The following is a 17,761-nucleotide window of genomic DNA, read 5'->3' as shown; positions in this document are numbered from 1 at the left end:
ATGTATATATAATAAATACATTTATACATATATTGGTTGCATTTAATACATAATGCAATTGTAAAATTCTTTAATATGATTAATTTTGCTTTTAATCCTCTCATTAGGTAAATATATATATTAATCATATTAAAAAATTTTATAAAAATAGCAAAGTTACTTTTTTTGCTATACGTAGCCATTGAATCATTACATCTTATTACATTACTTCGTTAATTCTTATTTATAGAGAAGATTACGTCAAATAATTTTTTTATATAAAAAATGTAATGTATTGTTATCATATTGTTTGCATATATGTCTGCTTTAAAATGGATGAAAATTACACACACACACACACACACACACGCGCGCGCGCGCGCGCACGTATGTATGTATGTATGTATATATATATGAATATGTATATGTATACACACATATTTTTTTTAATTACTGATAACCACTTAGAAAGTTATATTCTTTATATAATTTGATTATAATGATAAATTATTAAACACTTTTAGGTTGTTGCGCTTCTAGCGTGAGAAGTATTAAGTACTTATTATCGACACCACCAAAAAATCCATATACCGGGAGAGCTACAGTTCTTATTGTCGGTGGTGCTTCTGAATCGCTAGAATCAATGCCGGGCACTTACCGTGTCATCATAAAAAGAAGAAAAGGATTTGTGAAACTAGCACTAAAATACGGGTAAGTTATCTATACTTTATATTAATATATTAAATTTATCGCTTTTTTACTTTGAAAGTGACTTAAAAACTTTAATTAATTTTCAAGAGTTAATATCATGAATAAGTTAAATAAACATACTCTATCCATCATTAAAAGTGAACTAACTTAATTTTATAAAAAATTGTCACAACTCAAAAAGGACGGTTTTTTAAAAGTTATGAAATAAAAAAATGTATTACTTTTTTCCGATATTATAATGATTAGTCAGTAATTTTCTATGACTTAATTTTAATTCAAGAAAAAACTGTTATCTTAAAGAAGGAAGAGAGAGAGAGAGAGAGAGAGAGAGAGAGAGAGAGAGAGATAAACGACGAAAAAATCCTGGAATTTTAGAATAAAAAATTCGGAAAATAATGGTTTTTTTCCTTCGGCTTTAACTCGGTTTTTTTATTCGGATATTTTGTTTTTAGCATTTCATAATTTCGACGCTGTATTATTGTTCCAGAATTTAGTTTTTGCACTTATCTGTAAGATTTCCGTGAAATAGTTACAAAAGTTAAAATATATAGTATAATAATTAATATAGTATAATGTCGGACTATATAAATGTACTTTACCTTTCACTATTATTTGAATGATATTTCATACTGTACTTCAATTTTAGAAGTAAATATTTTATATTGTTATTAGTACAAATAATACTTTACTAGATTAATTAACACTGTTTTTTTCATACACTGTAATTATACATATTTTAAATTTAAATTAGTAAAACAACGTTTATCGAATCTTTAATTACTCTTGAATAAATATTATATTCAGATGTTGTCTCAAAATAATTAAAATATAGAATACAATTATAATCAATATGCAATAAAACAGTATCTATATGCTTATAAGGTATTATCTGTATAAATAACATCACTTATTTGATTTTTAAATATCAGATACCTGTCGTTTAAATCATTATATTGAAATAACTATATGTTTTTCCATAAATTTTATGTAATTTAATCAAATTTGCAAAAATTATTTACAGTTACTTTGGAGAAAAATATATTAAGTAAAAAAAAAATAGTTTTTTACTTAATATTTTTCTCCAAAGTAAAAAATACTATCTTTTATATCTCTCTAATAATATCTATATACTTTAAATAAAATTAAATCATAGATGAAAATGTAGGAAAATATAAAGTACTATAGTATAATATTATATAATTATGCATAATAATAATATTCAACATGATTTGAATCTAATATAACTCTTTGATTCAGTACGGCGTTGGTTCCTGTCTTCTCTTTTGGTGAAACGGATTTATACAATCAAATATATAGCCCAGAAGGATCGACTCTCAGACGCATACAGAACTATATTCGCAATCTTATTGGACTAGCACCCGTCGTTTTTTCGGGCAGAGGATTCTTTCAGTATTCATTTGGTCTTATTCCGAAGCGATTACCTGTCACCGTAGTCGGTACAGTTCTCTTTTTGTATATTCGGTATTACCCATTGGTGCAAAGCAAATATCAATGCGCACACTAAATTGCTAATTATCTCATGTTACTAATTTTATATTAAAATATGTATATAATTTTTTTATATTTCTCTTTATTATAGTTGGCAGTCCTATTGAACTACCGAAAATAGATGAACCCACGACTGAGCAAATCAATGAATATCATGAAAAATTTATGAAAAGTTTAGTTGAACTCTTCGAAACGCAAAAGTATAATTACATAAAAAATGCAGAGAATGTTACTCTTGAACTATAACACTTATTCGAATGCATATACGATATAATGTAAAATGAAAATTTGTGCTGTTTTCAAACTTCAATTATAAAAATTGTTAAAGACAGAACTATTTAGAGATATGGAAAAATTTGAAAAGATTCTATGTACAATTACGAGATTTTAATTGTTCACTATTATATTATTAATTTCATGTAAAATTTATACTTACAAACACATTTTTAATAATTAGATTGAAAGTAAAGTTGGAACTTATAAAGTCGCAGAAAAGTATATTGAATAGAATTTAATTACGTGTCATTGCTGCGGTTTTTATATTACATACACATAAAATATGTTCGTCAGAAACATTATTTATTTTAGGTTATTATTAAAGTTAATGTTATTTTTAAATGAAATTTAAGTCAAATTTTTGTAATGTGTATTTAAAAACTAAGTTGTGTATGATTTTTACTCAAGTATGCAATAAGTTTATTGTATAAATAATAATAAGAATCTTTTTGTGTTTCATTTGATGATAAAAAATATACATGCTATTAATTGAATTATTAGAATTGTATTAATTGAATTTAAATTATATATAAATTGAATAAATTTTAGTCATTAGTAAGTGCCATTATTGTATATAAAACTATAAAAATTTATATGAGATAATTAAATACGTAGAAATACTTCTTATAAAAATTAGTTATTAATTGCGTTATCCGTATCATAAAATCACAATGTATTGGTAATATTTGGCAACGATTAAAATCACATTCCATTTCGTAAAAAAGGAATAGCCAAGACAGCAAAAATCAGAAATGCGAGATAAAAAAGACCCATTCTCAATACCTGTAATATAAGAGATAATTTTTGTAACTGCATGCATTTTATCGCTTGTTATATCTTACCCATACCTTATCCTGCCACTCTTTGTGCGCTATGCATTCACGAAAACTCATGCGAGTAAACTGCACGGCGAAATAAAGCGGTATCCAGAAATTGGGAACAAGAGTAAATAAAACTTTGTCTAAGAACTTTCGAAAAAGAAACGATTTTTTTGTCACTAAATCTCTCATCTGAAAGATACAATTTAAAAATTAATTTTGCATCGATAAATACATGAATATCTGAAAATGATAGTAGATAAATTTGATTAATGTGTACCTCTGTATAATTATACATTGCGAGATCACATATTGCGTGTCCATTGTCGCATCGTAATTCCGAAAATTTTGGTAGAATTTTTGCGAAGTTTGAGTCATAGCGTTCCATTAATTCATCGAGCATTAGAATATCTTCGAAACCCTAATGTAATAAAATGGAAATGATCATAAAAGCAAATTTTATTACTTCTCCAATAGCAATGTGTAATATTGCTGCAATTTTTGTGCTGTTGGAGATGGTAACACATCGCTTCCTTACTTCGAAAGTGATATAACTAAAAAAAACGCAAATTTTTATTTATTACCATGAATAATAATGTTTAATTAAATAAACATTATCCAACTATTAATCATTAAAAATAAACTAACTGAACTTTGTAGAAACATAATTACTCAATAATTTTCAAAAATCATTACGATTAAAAAAAAGTGGTTTAAAGAAATCGTTAAAACTAAAAAAAAATCATCTTTTTAAAGAGTGTGTGTGAAACAGAAATGATAAAAATAATATTTATGTTAAGAATATATTTTATTCGCAGATTTTATTTAATTAATCCATAATTTTCTATTATCTTAAAAAATAGTTTTTGAGTTATTAATATTATCACTTTTAAAGTAAAAAGGCGGTAGCTTTTAATAAACTTTGTTGGGATGAGTAATATATTCTATTTTTTTTTCTTTGCAAGTGTCGCGAAGTAATTTAGTCTTCAATTCGATAAAGTAACTTACAGTATTCATTCCTTGAGCGTAGAAAGGCACCATGGCGTGAGCGGCATCTCCAACTATAACAGTAGTTTTCCCAACATGATAAGGTTTACACTGTAAGATGCAAGAAGTTAAATCATACTAAAATCTAACAAATCGAGCGATCGTAGAATATAATAAAATTAAAATTAACCTTAATTGATATTAAAGTTTGCGGTTCTTTTTCGAAAAACTGCTCCACTAGTTTCTCCTCACCAATCAATCGCAGAAGATCCGGAAAATGCTCAATATAAAAGCTCAACAATGCCTCGCGCGTCTTCAGTTTTTCAAATACACAAAACGGAGCAAACAAATTGCCAGTAAATGTGTAATCCTCATTCGGAAGACTGGTCATCATAAATTCACCACGCGGCCAAATATGAAGATTGTTACCGCTCATCGCAAACTTCAAAGATAATGAAAAGTTTAAATAAATCCATATGACAGGGCTAATAAGAATCAGACGCAGTTAAGAATGCATGAATACAAATATATATTTAAGTCGTTATCAAACATACAATTCATTTGAACTAATCAATCTGTATGTAAAATAAAATTAATGCAATCAATTTACAATAGCTTTCATTTAATTGACAAACTTAAAGATTTTTTTATTAATGACAATTATATTTTTATTTCTCTTGATGTTATCTCTCTTTTTACGAATATTTTTATTCACTCACTTTCTCAGTGACTCAGCTGATGATAGTGTTATAAGAAGATGAAATTTTATTTCAGAAAAAGATATTATCCCGAAAGATGAATCTATTACAGCACTAAAAATAATTCTTAACTCTACATATTTTTCTTTTAACAGTACAATGTGTAAATTATAATTTTAGGACATGAACTCATTGTTATCACCTATTACAGCAGATTAAATGATGTGTGATTTGGAGAAGAGAGTTCTTGAGACGCTGTGTATCTCATAGTTATTTTATGTAAGATATAGAAATGATATTAACTCTAATAATACTGTTTAGTTGCAATTTTTGTTATGTTATAATTTAATTACAAACTATTAATGATTGGCTCTACTTGTTACGAATGTTGTTACGAATTTTATTATACATTACTAGCGACTACTTATTTGTAATTGGATTTCAATTGTCAGCTGCATTTGATGAATCATTGTAGTTTTGTTCACACAATTATAAAAGTTGAATCTGTACAGTCACTTTTAGGACGGCTATATAAGATGAAAGATCACTAGTAATCGATTGTGACGGAAAGTTAACATGTGCAAATAAAAATGAAGTTTAATCATTTTATCTTAACGATGATGGAGCCAAAACGTTCTCATATTTAATATAATAATTTAAAATTTAAATGTACATATATTTGTATACTTACGCGTCGTTATCTGATTCTCATTAGCCTCGCCATTTGTTATATTATTTGTTTAAAACTTAAAAGTTCTTTCTTTAATAATATTTTTTAAATCCATATGACACAATGTAAAAGATTAATTAAAAATGCGACGATGCTTCTTTTATATCATAATCTCTAGTAATTTTGACCCAGTTGGAATAATTTCGGTTTAAATTTAAAAAAATGTGTAGTAACACACATGTCCAACATTAGGATGTAAGTCTTAAACCGTCTTTGACTTTCTGTAAATTAAATAGAGTATAATATATTTTAGTAAGTAAATTTCTATAACTTTTTAAAAAATACTGCGTGCAAGTTGCCGTTTCGTATTAAATGGAGTTATGATGTTGCCACACAGTCGTTATTAAACTCATATATTTATGATAAAGTAAAGGAATATAAAATACCCCATATATATAGCTTATCATATTGAATTTTTCTACCTGGACCACGAAAGATGTTTTTAAGATTTTCTTATGTTTTGATTTTGGACATGCGTGCTATCTAATGAAAATTTAGGCTAAAATTATCCCGATTTTGGACGAGAACTATTCATTTTACTCACTTTATTGTGTTCTTTACACGGCACAGATAGTTCCACGTATCCATGTTCGATATATGTTTGAGCGCAATTAAAGAGCGGCCTCCTAGCCATAATTTTTCGTACTGTCGAATGCGCGCCATCGGCACCAATTATCAAATCAGCTTCCGCGTCTTCCGTTGCTCCCGTATTAGTACTAAAGATAAGAAACTAATTAAATATAATAGGACAAAATATAATACTAATTTCCGATAACAATATTATTCACTCACTCACTTTAAGAACTTTATTTTTCCTTTCTCCAAATCGGCTTCTACGAGCTTTCTGTTGAAATTGAGTTGTACTTGCGGATATTTTTCCGCAGCTAATTAATTAAATATAATCACAACAAAACAAGATTTATATAGATTTCAAATTAGATTTTATGTTCGATTAGTAATCTGATATCGCGACTTAAATCTACGTTAATAGAAAGTGGGTACTGCGAGTAAGATAATACGTGTGAATTTTTGCGGCTTCGCACACGACAACGTCATCGAATATCACGTAGGAATAAAGCTTTTTTTAACTACATCATCCGGCATTCAATCTCGTATCCCTTCACTTGTGTTTATGATATGATTAATATGATATTTATTTTAAATAAATTATGACAACAAATTGATTTTTTGCCCAAGTTTTGATCAAATATGTGAGGAGCTTAACTTTTTAAAAAATCAGTTTAAAAAAATTAAAGAGTATCTTTTTTTAATTATATTGTCACATAAATTATTTATCTCAACATTGGTTATATAATTATTAAAAGTCACATAAGTTTAGAGTAGAGAAAACATATTCTCAAATAGAGTTTGTTTTAAAATGGAATTCATATTTTATCTCATATCTACTTTATTTCTTTTTTTATCTATATTCAGAATCGACCCCTTTAAACCTTTCCACTTTAAATGAACATTACTAATAATAAACTCACATGTTCAGCATTTAGTTAAAATAAATGATTTTGATTTATGTCGAACAATAAAAAAAGGAACATACCGTCTAATAAAACCACGTTGAGATATCGTCTATTAATGGAGTAAATACACTGCATAATAAAAAATTAACTCATGTAAACATTCAAAAGATAAACAAAATTATACGTATATGTACAGAAGATAATTCGAAATAGTAAAGACACACATTTCCTTTAACGCTGTCATAAAGAACTTCTTTCAAATTGCCGTCTTTATCATGGAGCATTCTTCCGCGCATGCAAGTACCATGACATTTTACCAAAATATTTTCGAGACCAATTGCTTTTAAAGCTTCTCTGCCACGAAATGACAGTGCCAAGTTGATACTTTGACCACACGACTTTTCCATTCGTATATCTAAACATATAAAGACTCAAAATCGATTATTTATTTAAAATATTATTATCAGTACGATTTTAGAATAAAGTTGATAAATTGATAATTATTTCCTAAAGCATTTAAAAAATAATGTCTCAAAATTTCTCAATTTTGGAGACATTATTTTTTTTTATTTGACTGATAAAAAAATGTTAAGCAAATATTTATATACATCTATATATTAATGTGTTATGTTAAAGAATAGAATTAGTACAAACTTGTAAGATGTAATAAGTCACGAGACGAGTAAATTTAAAGCGCTAAAACTCAAATATAATTTTTTAATGTTTTTTACCTGATCGATATTCATAAACGACTACTTGATGGCCTCTTTTAGCGAGGAAACAAGCGGCTAATGCCCCAACCTGCAATGAGAGCAATAGCTTCTTTTTTTGTATTCACCGTTCTTTTACATCAAAATCGAGAAATAAAAATATTTCACGCACCAAACCACCTCCAACAATAGCAATACACGACTTCCCTTCCACTTCTGTCATAGCTGTTCTGTTGTGTACCGAGGTTACTGATCAACTGTAGCAAATTGTCCCGGTACCCGTATATATACATTCTCGCACGCTACATATCGATGTTTGAACTGATATCTTATAGAGTAAAAGAGGGTAATTTTAAGTTAACAGAGATTTTGAAATTATATATAAAAGCTTAAGATTCACAATATATTTAATTAAACACATAAAACGTCCACTATTGGTACAATAGTGTATGTTTTGTATATTCACTTGCTTGTATTTTATTAACATATCATTCTATTTTATATCTAGTTTAGACCTTACAAAAATAAATGCGACATTCTTGCGAATTTCGTATAAAAAGAGCAGTTCTTAATTGCTTATATCTCATTGTCAGTATTAAAACGATCAATCTCATTGTAATTGAACAAGCATGTCAATGTCTTCTATATGTACAGTTTCAAGAAATTCTGACTGTTTTTAATTCGTAAATTAATAATATCTATTGTAATATTATTGTGCATCCCTCCCTATAGATCTCTGAAAACGTTCCCAAGAAGATCTCTCTGGAGTGTGCTATAAAAGCCATTACTACCTTTTTATGCTGCAATCGAAATATAATAGTAAAGAGCTTTGTTTCTTTTAAATAAAAAATTCACTCCATTATGAATTATCGCAACAGAGAATAGACAATGAAACGACAAATAAATACAACACGGCGACGTCACCTTAACCATCGTCGTCGCCATCGTCTTCGTCTTCGGCTTCGTCGTTCCTAACACCGTTCCCCTGTGTGGCCGACGTTGTCCGAAAATTCAAAAATAGCCGATGTGAGGCAGTCAGTGCGGCGATGTCGACAGCGAACGACGGTTCGGCGGTACGGTTCGGCCGATGGTGGTGGTGCTGGCGGAGAAGAAGGCGGAGTACTACGACCCGCGGCCCTACGATGCCGACGACGATGTACCACCCGAGGACAATCATCCTTCTGAGCGTACTGGCGTTAATCTCGGTCCTCCTTGGTCACGTTGACGCCGCCGCAAGGACAAAAGTCGAGGAGTCAGCCTCGTCCCGCGGCTCGGCCGGCAGGCAGAAGGAGGCCGAGCCGGTGATCGAGGAAGTCACTGCCAAGCAACTCGAACGGCTCCTCAACGAGAAGGACTTTGTTGCCGTGTATTGGTGTAAGTGTTCTACCACTCGTGTAACGATCCTTCGATCGTTTGATCTTATCACAAATTATAGTGTGATCTTGAATTATAAACAAGCCCTCTATCTATCTAGAGCAGGGTCGAATGCGACAACAGGTACGACGCAACTCTTAAATTTATGATACGCGGATGAAACATTTCAAATATAAATGTCTACGAAAAAACTTTTGTTTAATCAAAAATTTTAAAAATATTACGTTTCTAACATAAAAAATTGTCATATGTCAATCATTTCAACTAATAAATGTTAAGATAATCTCTCTCGACAACATAAATATTTTTTTTTATATCCACATGTCCGATAATGGATTTTCGAGATTCTTAAATCGAAACTTAATTCAAAACTTCATTTTTCTCAAAATTATACTCATGAAATAGCGTGAACATTTAATTGTCTTATTTTTTATTTACGCAATTATATACATACTTGCATAAGAAAAAATCGTATGTATTTCATAACGTAAAAATTGTAATGAGAATTTTTCTTCGAATGAATAATAAATATAAATGCCACGGCTGCTATGCTTCGCGAAATATAATATATAAATGCTTCATTCAAGTACATACCAGAAAATGATATTTATAAAATGATATATGTAAAATTCAGGCAGTGATAAATGGGTTATGATAAACATGAAAAGCATCAGCAAAGCTAGATGTTGAAGAAATCTTAGCTTGGAACGTCATATTGGAATATCCGTAAATTATTTATGTAAATCATTAATATAAATTCTTTACAAAGTTTTCTAAGAATGAAAAAAGTATGGCTACTGAATTATTGGCTTTAAATAGAGTAGTATTTTAAATTTCTATCTTTGTAAAACTGCGTTACTTTACCACACCTCTACTTCATTTTCGTATGGTTTTATGATTTTTTTCATTTCTTATCATATTACGCTCATTTATTTTGGTTAATCATAATAATAACAATGTATTAAAATACTATTCGAATTCTTGTTAACGTATTTATTACATAACGCGAGTGTGGGTGTTGATGAGAGCTACAGTTAGAGTTACGGAATACTGTTCGCCATTAAGACTGTTCTATATGCAGCAAAAGAAATAATACTTTTTTATGATCGCGGGAAATTATTTATTTATAATAGTTATCGTTTTCATTTATACGTTTTTATCTTTAAAAATAAATATTAAAAATTTATTGCATAAAATATATCGATGATGTTGGTAAAAAGTGTCGTACACTACATTTTTTGGGAAAAAATGCGACAATTTTTTGTTTTCAAAACATATATTAGAATTTATATTGTTTCCAAAAAATCAAGTTTTATGCTTACGTATTAATTTAACGTATTCAATTTTATCACTTTTTTCCTCTCTCTCTTCAGAAAAATGATTGTATGACTAAGCCTTTTGTAAAGTTATAGTTTACGATACTTTAACCGATATATACGTTTTATGAACGATAGTTCTAACAAATTCCGCAAATTACCCTCACGTGAGAATTAACAGGTACTAAATCTACTTCTTCTGCCAAGTGCTACGACCGCTCAGTAGGACAGCCTGTCTCGAGGTGGCCCCCCCGAGTTTGCTAATCTAGCAACCTAATGCCGCGCGTGAAACGCTTCATTTAATTTAAGCAGTAGACGACCTTTCTTGCCAATCATCCGTAGAAGAATATCTGAATTAATTGAACAACTTTGTTTCTTTTTTAAATGTATTGAGATATTGAATTGCGCTATATGCTGAATATACCGAAGGTCACATCTCGCGTGGCAACCCGCCAAAATGCATCCTTGTGTACGCATTTCATAGCTCCCCAAAGATAATTGATGTAACACAATCCTTCCTTTTTTCAATAGACGAGATAAATATCGGTCTCCCTGCATTAGTTTTTATAAGATAAATATAGAATGACACATCTGTGAAATCTTATACGTAAATGTACGTGTGATGTGTGTCAATACATCCGATATGTCCCTTATGGTATTTAAAAATACATTCACAGGGTGAACTTCAGGATGTTTTAAAAAGAAGATTAATTCAGATTTGTATACATCTCCGGATTTCATGATAGGAGGGAGATGAGAATTACGAGCCTTTGCTTGTTAGAGCAATCCAGGAAACACATATAGCGAGAACTGACTCATTAGTGTGACGCATGGCGAGATGCGGAAGCGCACGAGCGACGATCACAGAGATTCAGCCATGATCTGATTTGTCGAATTCACTTAAGACTCGCGTGTAATATTAATTTAAATTAATTCAATTTATATTAAATAAATGTAATAATTTATATTAAAATAAATGTAATATAATAATATTTTTCAACATGCCAAACATTGTACAATTAAATATCTGATACATTAATATATGATTTTGAGCGAGACAATTATAGTAATTTTGCGAGATTGCTGAAGATTAATACACTACATTTGTATATTATATTCGAATTTTATACACGTCTCGAGGAAATCGACCATCGTGACTTCGAAAAGATGATAACTAAAAACTGGGAAGGAACGAAGGACATTATGGAAATTTGCAAGTGCACATCTCGCAGAGAGTAAGGTTTTCCGGAGCGAGATAAAATTTCTGACAACCTGTTCACGCGCCTGCACTGCATGTCGCCTGAGAGCTCGCATACTCACCGTGATTTTCTCTTGAATCATCTTTTCGTAATACCGAGTGATATAATCGACCCCAGATTTTCGGTCGCAAACGCACCAACATGCGCATCGTGCCACGAACGTGCGGTAAGCATGAGAAGTTTACTTTTACCGCGTCGACTCAAAATACATTGTCGCGAAATCCTATTTCATTGTAACTTTAGCCGCACGCAAGCAAGATGAAGACAGCATTACACCTAATCTTTTTAAGTTAATGCGCGCGGTGTATAGTACAGGCATTTGTTGTGTAAAGTCAAAGGAAGTTCTTACTCAAGTAGAGACATCAAAATGACTCCAAAATGAAAGTCCAGAAGTCTCACTTTGACTTCTTGTTTCGCTTGGGTGTTCTTCAATGCTTTTTCCTCCGTGATTTTCCTTTTAATCTAGATTTAATAGGGACATTAAAGTGCAAAACGCGTCCTGAAATTTAAGATTGATCGATCGAATCGAAGGAAGATCGTCGAAAGATCCGCCCGTCTCTTAAACGCGCTGTAGCAAGGCTGGCGCTCCGGTGGACGCCACTTTTAGCGCACGTTAGAGTTATTTTTGCGCTTATCCCTCTCTTCTTCACGGCTATCGTCCCCGCTGAAAACATAATCCCAGCCACAACGACCACCCTGCGCATTCGATAGATTGCCTTCAACTCGCGACGTCGCGTAATAAGGACCTGTCGTGCCAGCAGCACGTCGACTTCAATTTCTCTGAAGTTTCGCGAAATGATGCATAGAATCCTATCAGAGCTAACCAGGAGATCCCAGAGGATTCACGTGGGATCCCAGATGATGAACTGAATCCCGGGCGCTGAACCTATTTCCAGATATACCAGATATCCGGCTCTGTCTATTTCACGCTGTCATACTCGTGCGAATGAAGCTTTTCTCTTTTCCAGTTTATCAAGCCACGTTTACGTCAGCCTAAGCTAAGAAGCTGAAGACGAAGTTACTCGTTTCACCAACATTAATCTATGAATTACTTCTTTCTATGAAAAAAGAAGAAGTTTTATATGATAAAAATTGAAATAAGCGAAGCGATGATTTTATATAAAAAAAAAGATGTAAAATCTTGATGCGAGAATTTTTGGCGTACAACGAGAAGGAAGGAAGGAAGAAGAACGATTATCGAGAGAGATGTACGATAGAATTGACTGGCGAAGCGTCGGAGGACCCAGACGACGAGCTCTCGCGTCGAACCTATTTCCAGCTGCGGCTGCGTCCTCGCGACTCATGTCGCTGTACGCTCGTGTCGAATTCTTTTCTTCTGGGTTACCGTTTCGAGATTCGTATCTCTATCCCTATCTTCTTCTCTTTATCTCGAATCGACGACTTCTTTGTTGTCACCAGCAGGTGTAACGAAAAGAGTGAGCTTCCTCACATAGTGTATTGCCATTATATCACTTTAACACACTCCTGAAATATTTCTAATAAATACGAAAGAGATAGGCTAGTACATCTGTTCTAAAAAAATCTGATATTATTCACGGTATTGAGTAATAATTGACTATATGAAATTAGCAGACGTAGGATAAATAAAATAATTTCCATAATGAAAATTATTACGTTAAATGGACAGTTTTGTAGTATGTATATTTTGAATACAGATTTGAAAATAATCTTCTTTGGACCACCAAAATAATTATATGGGACGCTCAAATTAATTATTAGAATGTCAATATTTTTTTGCAGCATTGTCATCAACGCTTAAACGTTCTACGTTACTTTTATGATCCAACGAAATTATTTTCAGATTTGTGTCCAGCTAAATTTTTAGGTATTTTGGCAAAACAGTTTTTTCCATATATTTTATGTTATTCGATGAGAGTGAAATTCAGCGCGATGCCTCGTTCATGTAATAATAACACCGAAAACAGTATCGGCATCTCGAGAGCCCTAGACATCCTTTCGGCCAGAAATCTAAAATTACTCATATCCACTGTGCGGGGGAATGCTTTTTCCGCCTTTGGACGATTCAAATTGAACGATAAATAAGCAAATATTTTTCTCCAAGTTCTCCTTTTTTTGTACTTATGCATAACATTGACATATGTGTATTTAAGTAAAGTTATAATAACATTGAGATATGTGTATTTATATAAGGTTTCAATGCCGAAGACCATTATAACAATAATGGTCTTCGAGATATCAGATTTCTTAGTTTGTGCGAATTTCAAAATGTCACAATGTCTTCAAAGCGGTGTAAACATTTTAAACATTTTAAACAACTCAAGCTAAAGAATTTCATGACCACTTCGTTTAAATAACTACTTTACGTTCACAATTTACGTTTACAGTTAAATAGACTTTTAAATAAGATGTTCAAATTGAATATTTTGCTTTAATGTGACTAATCAAAAATTTTTTTTTACATAAATCACTCAATTATAAATTATTAGCATTTCAATCTTACGTTTAATATATATTTCAATATTATGCCACGGTGCAAAATATTGAAAAAAATTAAAAAAAGAATTTGCTTATCAACTGTCTGATTTGATGTGAAACTGTCTCTTTACGTCACTATGATGTGAAACACTTATTCCGCATGGACACGTGGCCTCGTTTCCGAGAACTGTGTTGGATCAATAGATTTAAAAATTACAAATGCAAGTATATTTAAGTTAGAATTTCTTTTGTAATTACTTTAAGGACTATAATTTCAAAGTAAAAAATTACACAAATTTTTTCTTTATACATATTATAAATAAAAGTAAATTAATTATGCACTTTGCAATTGCAACTTTCATGATACGGTTTATTTGATAAAATAGATTTATAAAGTAATTAAAGAGTCTCTTTTCTTAATTTATGTACTAATCTCTATAAACTTCGAGCAACTGCCAAATTCATGTTTGCCAAAAATGTGAGGCATCTGAAAATTGTATTCACTTAATAAAAAAGTTTTAGCCCCAGGCAGAATAACAAGTCATTATAATATCAAAATGATGTCAAAATGACTCCAAAATGATCACTAAAAGTCATTTTTCAATCATTTCCGATTTATTTTAATGTCATTTTGACGTTATCGTAACTTGTTCTGCTTGGGATAATATTCACTAAATTGTATGAATGGAAAATATGAATGAAGACATTCAAAAACATTAACCTATTTCGACGTGTCCAAGAAAGCCTTATACAATTTTTCGTTATCACAATATATGTGTCTGTAGTATAAAATAATTTTTTTTAATTATCTTAAAAACGTAAAATCTCTATAGAACATTCACATCGTAGTTCTTTTTTTAAAATAAAGTTACAAAATTGCATTCGCAATTGTGATATTTAAAGTGTTGTAAACGTCAACAACAATTTGACGTTACTTACTACTTAGGTGACTGTTGCATGAATTTGAATAAGCGATATACGAATAGAGCGGAAACGTTCTATGTACGTGTGACGATTAGTCTTATTCGATTGCGAAGTACGCTCCGAAACATTTTATCTTCTATTTCTGAGAGAAGGTCATATCGGCAAAATTTATTCAGTAATGGATGTAGACATTGATTGAGAAGAACGTATAAAAAATGATAAAATTATAATCAAAGTACAACTTCAATAATAATAGATTATATTTTATGAATGGATTGTCAACTTTGGGGATAATAATTACTATTAATTTATTTAAATAATAATAACAAAATGAAATTATTACGCAAATTACGTGATGTAAATAATTAGTAATAAACCTTTTAATATTTTGTCGCTGATAGTCGCGTTACTTTCTCGAAACAATTTTTAAAATGTATGTATACACCTAAATGTATGTGTATATCTAATTCTGTATATTGGGTGAAGCATATAAAGTGCAGACCAAACTCTGTAGTAATGATTAGTGTAATATATTCCTATGTTTATGCTTCATACCGACAGTCTGTTTCCACATTTACGCCTGTCGGTTTATTTATATTGTTAGTCCACTTTACGAAGTCCACGTCGGGACAAGCTTCGTTATTCCGATAGAGTTTTGCTGGACTTAAGGCGGGTGTTTTTTGCTACTCTTTTTCAAAAAGAATTTCTCACGTTAATTAAATTTTCTCTATGCGCGCTCGGCGGAAAATTACGATGATCTCGAGCCAAATGTGTATTCTAAAGCAAGACCAGTCCGACTGGAGCGATTCAATTTCATGTATCTTGGTCGTTACTTTACATAATTGTAAATGAGAACATCGCAAACGCCCTTGGCGAAGATATCCGCGGATAACGGCGACGAAGACGAGAAAACGATGTCGACGACGACGACAGTATGGGCGAGGCCGTTCGTTCTTGTATTTTTAGTGGCTCGTAAACTAGGCACTGGCCGTCGTTTCGATCTCGTTGTCTCTCTCTTCCTTATGTAGTAGCGACACACATAATCCGAATTAAAGAATCAGACTAATTTTATTTTAAAAAATATATAATTGTTAAAATTTTACAAATGCAAATATTAAGATAATACCATAATAGACGAGAATTACTCTGGAAAACCTGGATGATTCATAGTGATAAAAACATCTGTTTGATATCCTCTAATTTTAGAATAAAATTATTTTAATAAATCAAGTAATGATTGGAACAGTTAATTTCACTAACAGGAAGTAATCGCAGGGTGCCAAATTCGGGGAGTACAGTGGGTGAGCAAACACGTTTGCTTGTTTTCGGGCCAGAAGATGAAATTGCTGCTGAAAGGAAAACCTTTTAGAGATATTCAAAATATACAAAAGATATTAAAGCAGAACCTTCACAAATCAATTCCAGTTATTGATTGCTATCGACATGTTCTGTGAAAATATTTGATGTAAAATAATTTTTATCATAATCAATGTAACTTTTTAATATAAAATTAGTCATTTTATTATTTTAATCGTATTCAAGCATATCATATATACTACTAGATTCTCTTGTGATGCTGATTCTATTCGTTTGATTATGTTTATCTTTGGCGTAGAATGCATATTCAATTGAGTTGCGTCCGTCAGTTGGCATCGGATTAGCTTCGGTTGATCGGCCAGGAATCCTAAATATATCTATATTTACAATGTTCAATCCGCTACTTAAATATACGGAATTTCCATTTCAATATTTTTTCTTCAATAACGAAGAAACAAATACGGATTCGAAAAAAGTGATTGTAAAAGTGATTACATCTGAATCACTTCTAATCAAAAAAGATGTAGAAATGGAAATTTCAATCATTTAAGCAGCGGATTAAACTGAACATTAATAAGTAAATATAGATATATTTTGAGTCCCACAGATCAAAGTTAATTGAAACGAAAGACGATGCCAACCGATCGAATATGCATTCTTCGTTAAAGACAAACATAATTTAATCAACTATTCTCGCCTCTTCGTGACAGCTGACGATATGACGATGAATAAAATAGTTCTGAAAACGCATCTGTCTCCTTTAATGAACAAGAAAATGCGAGATGTGCTACTTGTTACTTCGCAAAAAAGCTGCATAAGCAATTTCTCATCTATATGCTACATTCGAACAATTCCATATATAATATTCATTTCTTTTGAAGGATAACTTAGTATTTTTAGTACGTGTGAATTCCGATCATCGTAGTATCGCCGTAAGATATGCCTATATACGCAAACGATCCCTGACGTCAATTGTATTTTGGTCCTTTTTCTCAATAATCTTCTCAGAAAAAAAAATAAAAAAATGTACGATAAAAAATAAAAATAGACTTCTTATATAGGACAGTTTATTTATATATTTATACGCTCGACTTCTTCGCGAGTTTTTTAAATAAAAAAATAAGAATCTTATTTCTAAGCTTATCATAATTATACTCTCAATCTCGACGTGTTTCAATACACCGATATTCATGATTTCTGACATATAATATTAGGCGGTAT

The 17,761-nt window shown here is 30.9% G+C and overlaps 3 protein-coding genes across 9 annotated transcripts in view; 2 read left to right on the top strand and 1 right to left on the bottom strand.

Annotated features, from left to right (window-relative positions):
- LOC108756799 (2-acylglycerol O-acyltransferase 1-like) overlaps positions 1-2,525 on the top strand; it is a 5,934-nt gene extending 3,409 nt beyond the window's left edge. For all 3 annotated transcript variants that reach the window (XM_018500850.1, XM_018500851.1, XM_018500852.1), the window contains exons 4-6: positions 504-690; positions 1,948-2,147; positions 2,291-2,525. In XM_018500850.1, coding sequence (XP_018356352.1) covers positions 504-690; positions 1,948-2,147; positions 2,291-2,445 — 542 coding nt within the window. In that variant the 3' untranslated portion in view covers positions 2,446-2,525. The remainder of the gene's footprint in view (positions 1-503; positions 691-1,947; positions 2,148-2,290) is intronic.
- Positions 2,526-3,058: 533 nt separating this feature from the next.
- LOC108756798 (kynurenine 3-monooxygenase) lies at positions 3,059-8,139 on the bottom strand. Its single transcript, XM_018500848.1, has 11 exons — positions 8,066-8,139; positions 7,915-7,984; positions 7,408-7,598; positions 7,264-7,312; positions 6,505-6,592; positions 6,253-6,424; positions 4,471-4,722; positions 4,302-4,391; positions 3,574-3,714; positions 3,324-3,485; positions 3,059-3,258 (listed from the first exon to the last, which is right to left on the bottom strand). The coding sequence occupies exons 1-11, from the start codon at positions 8,114-8,116 to the stop codon at positions 3,178-3,180; spliced, it is 1,347 nt and encodes a 448-aa protein (XP_018356350.1). The 5' UTR covers positions 8,117-8,139; the 3' UTR covers positions 3,059-3,177.
- Positions 8,140-8,932: 793 nt separating this feature from the next.
- The window catches only part of LOC108756796, a 35,636-nt gene continuing 26,807 nt past the window's right edge, over positions 8,933-17,761 (top strand). For 3 of the 5 annotated variants that reach the window (XM_018500843.1, XM_018500846.1, XM_018500844.1), the window contains exon 1: positions 8,933-9,267. In XM_018500843.1, the coding sequence (XP_018356345.1) occupies positions 8,940-9,267 (328 nt within the window). In that variant the 5' untranslated portion in view covers positions 8,933-8,939. The remainder of the gene's footprint in view (positions 9,268-17,761) is intronic. The other 2 variants (XM_018500845.1, XM_018500842.1) reach the window with 1 other exon arrangement.

The sequence above is a fragment of the Trachymyrmex septentrionalis genome, unplaced genomic scaffold (assembly GCF_001594115.1).
Source record: "Trachymyrmex septentrionalis isolate Tsep2-gDNA-1 unplaced genomic scaffold, Tsep1.0 scaffold13, whole genome shotgun sequence".
Lineage (NCBI taxonomy): Eukaryota > Metazoa > Arthropoda > Insecta > Hymenoptera > Formicidae > Trachymyrmex > Trachymyrmex septentrionalis.
Note: the sequence above shows the minus strand (reverse complement) of the source record. Positions and strands in the feature narration are given on the sequence as shown.

Bases quoted from the DNA above. Each gene is read 5' to 3' on its own strand.
- LOC108756798 (XM_018500848.1), bottom strand. From the start codon at position 8,116: ATGACAGAAGTGGAAGGGAAGTCGTGTATTGCTATTGTTGGAGGTGGT. The intron at 4,392-4,470 runs GTTAATTTTAAT...TGCATCTTACAG, and splicing joins AAACTTTAATATCAATTAAG to TGTAAACCTTATCATGTTGG. The intron at 3,486-3,573 runs GTACACATTAAT...TGTATCTTTCAG, and splicing joins CAATGTATAATTATACAGAG to ATGAGAGATTTAGTGACAAA.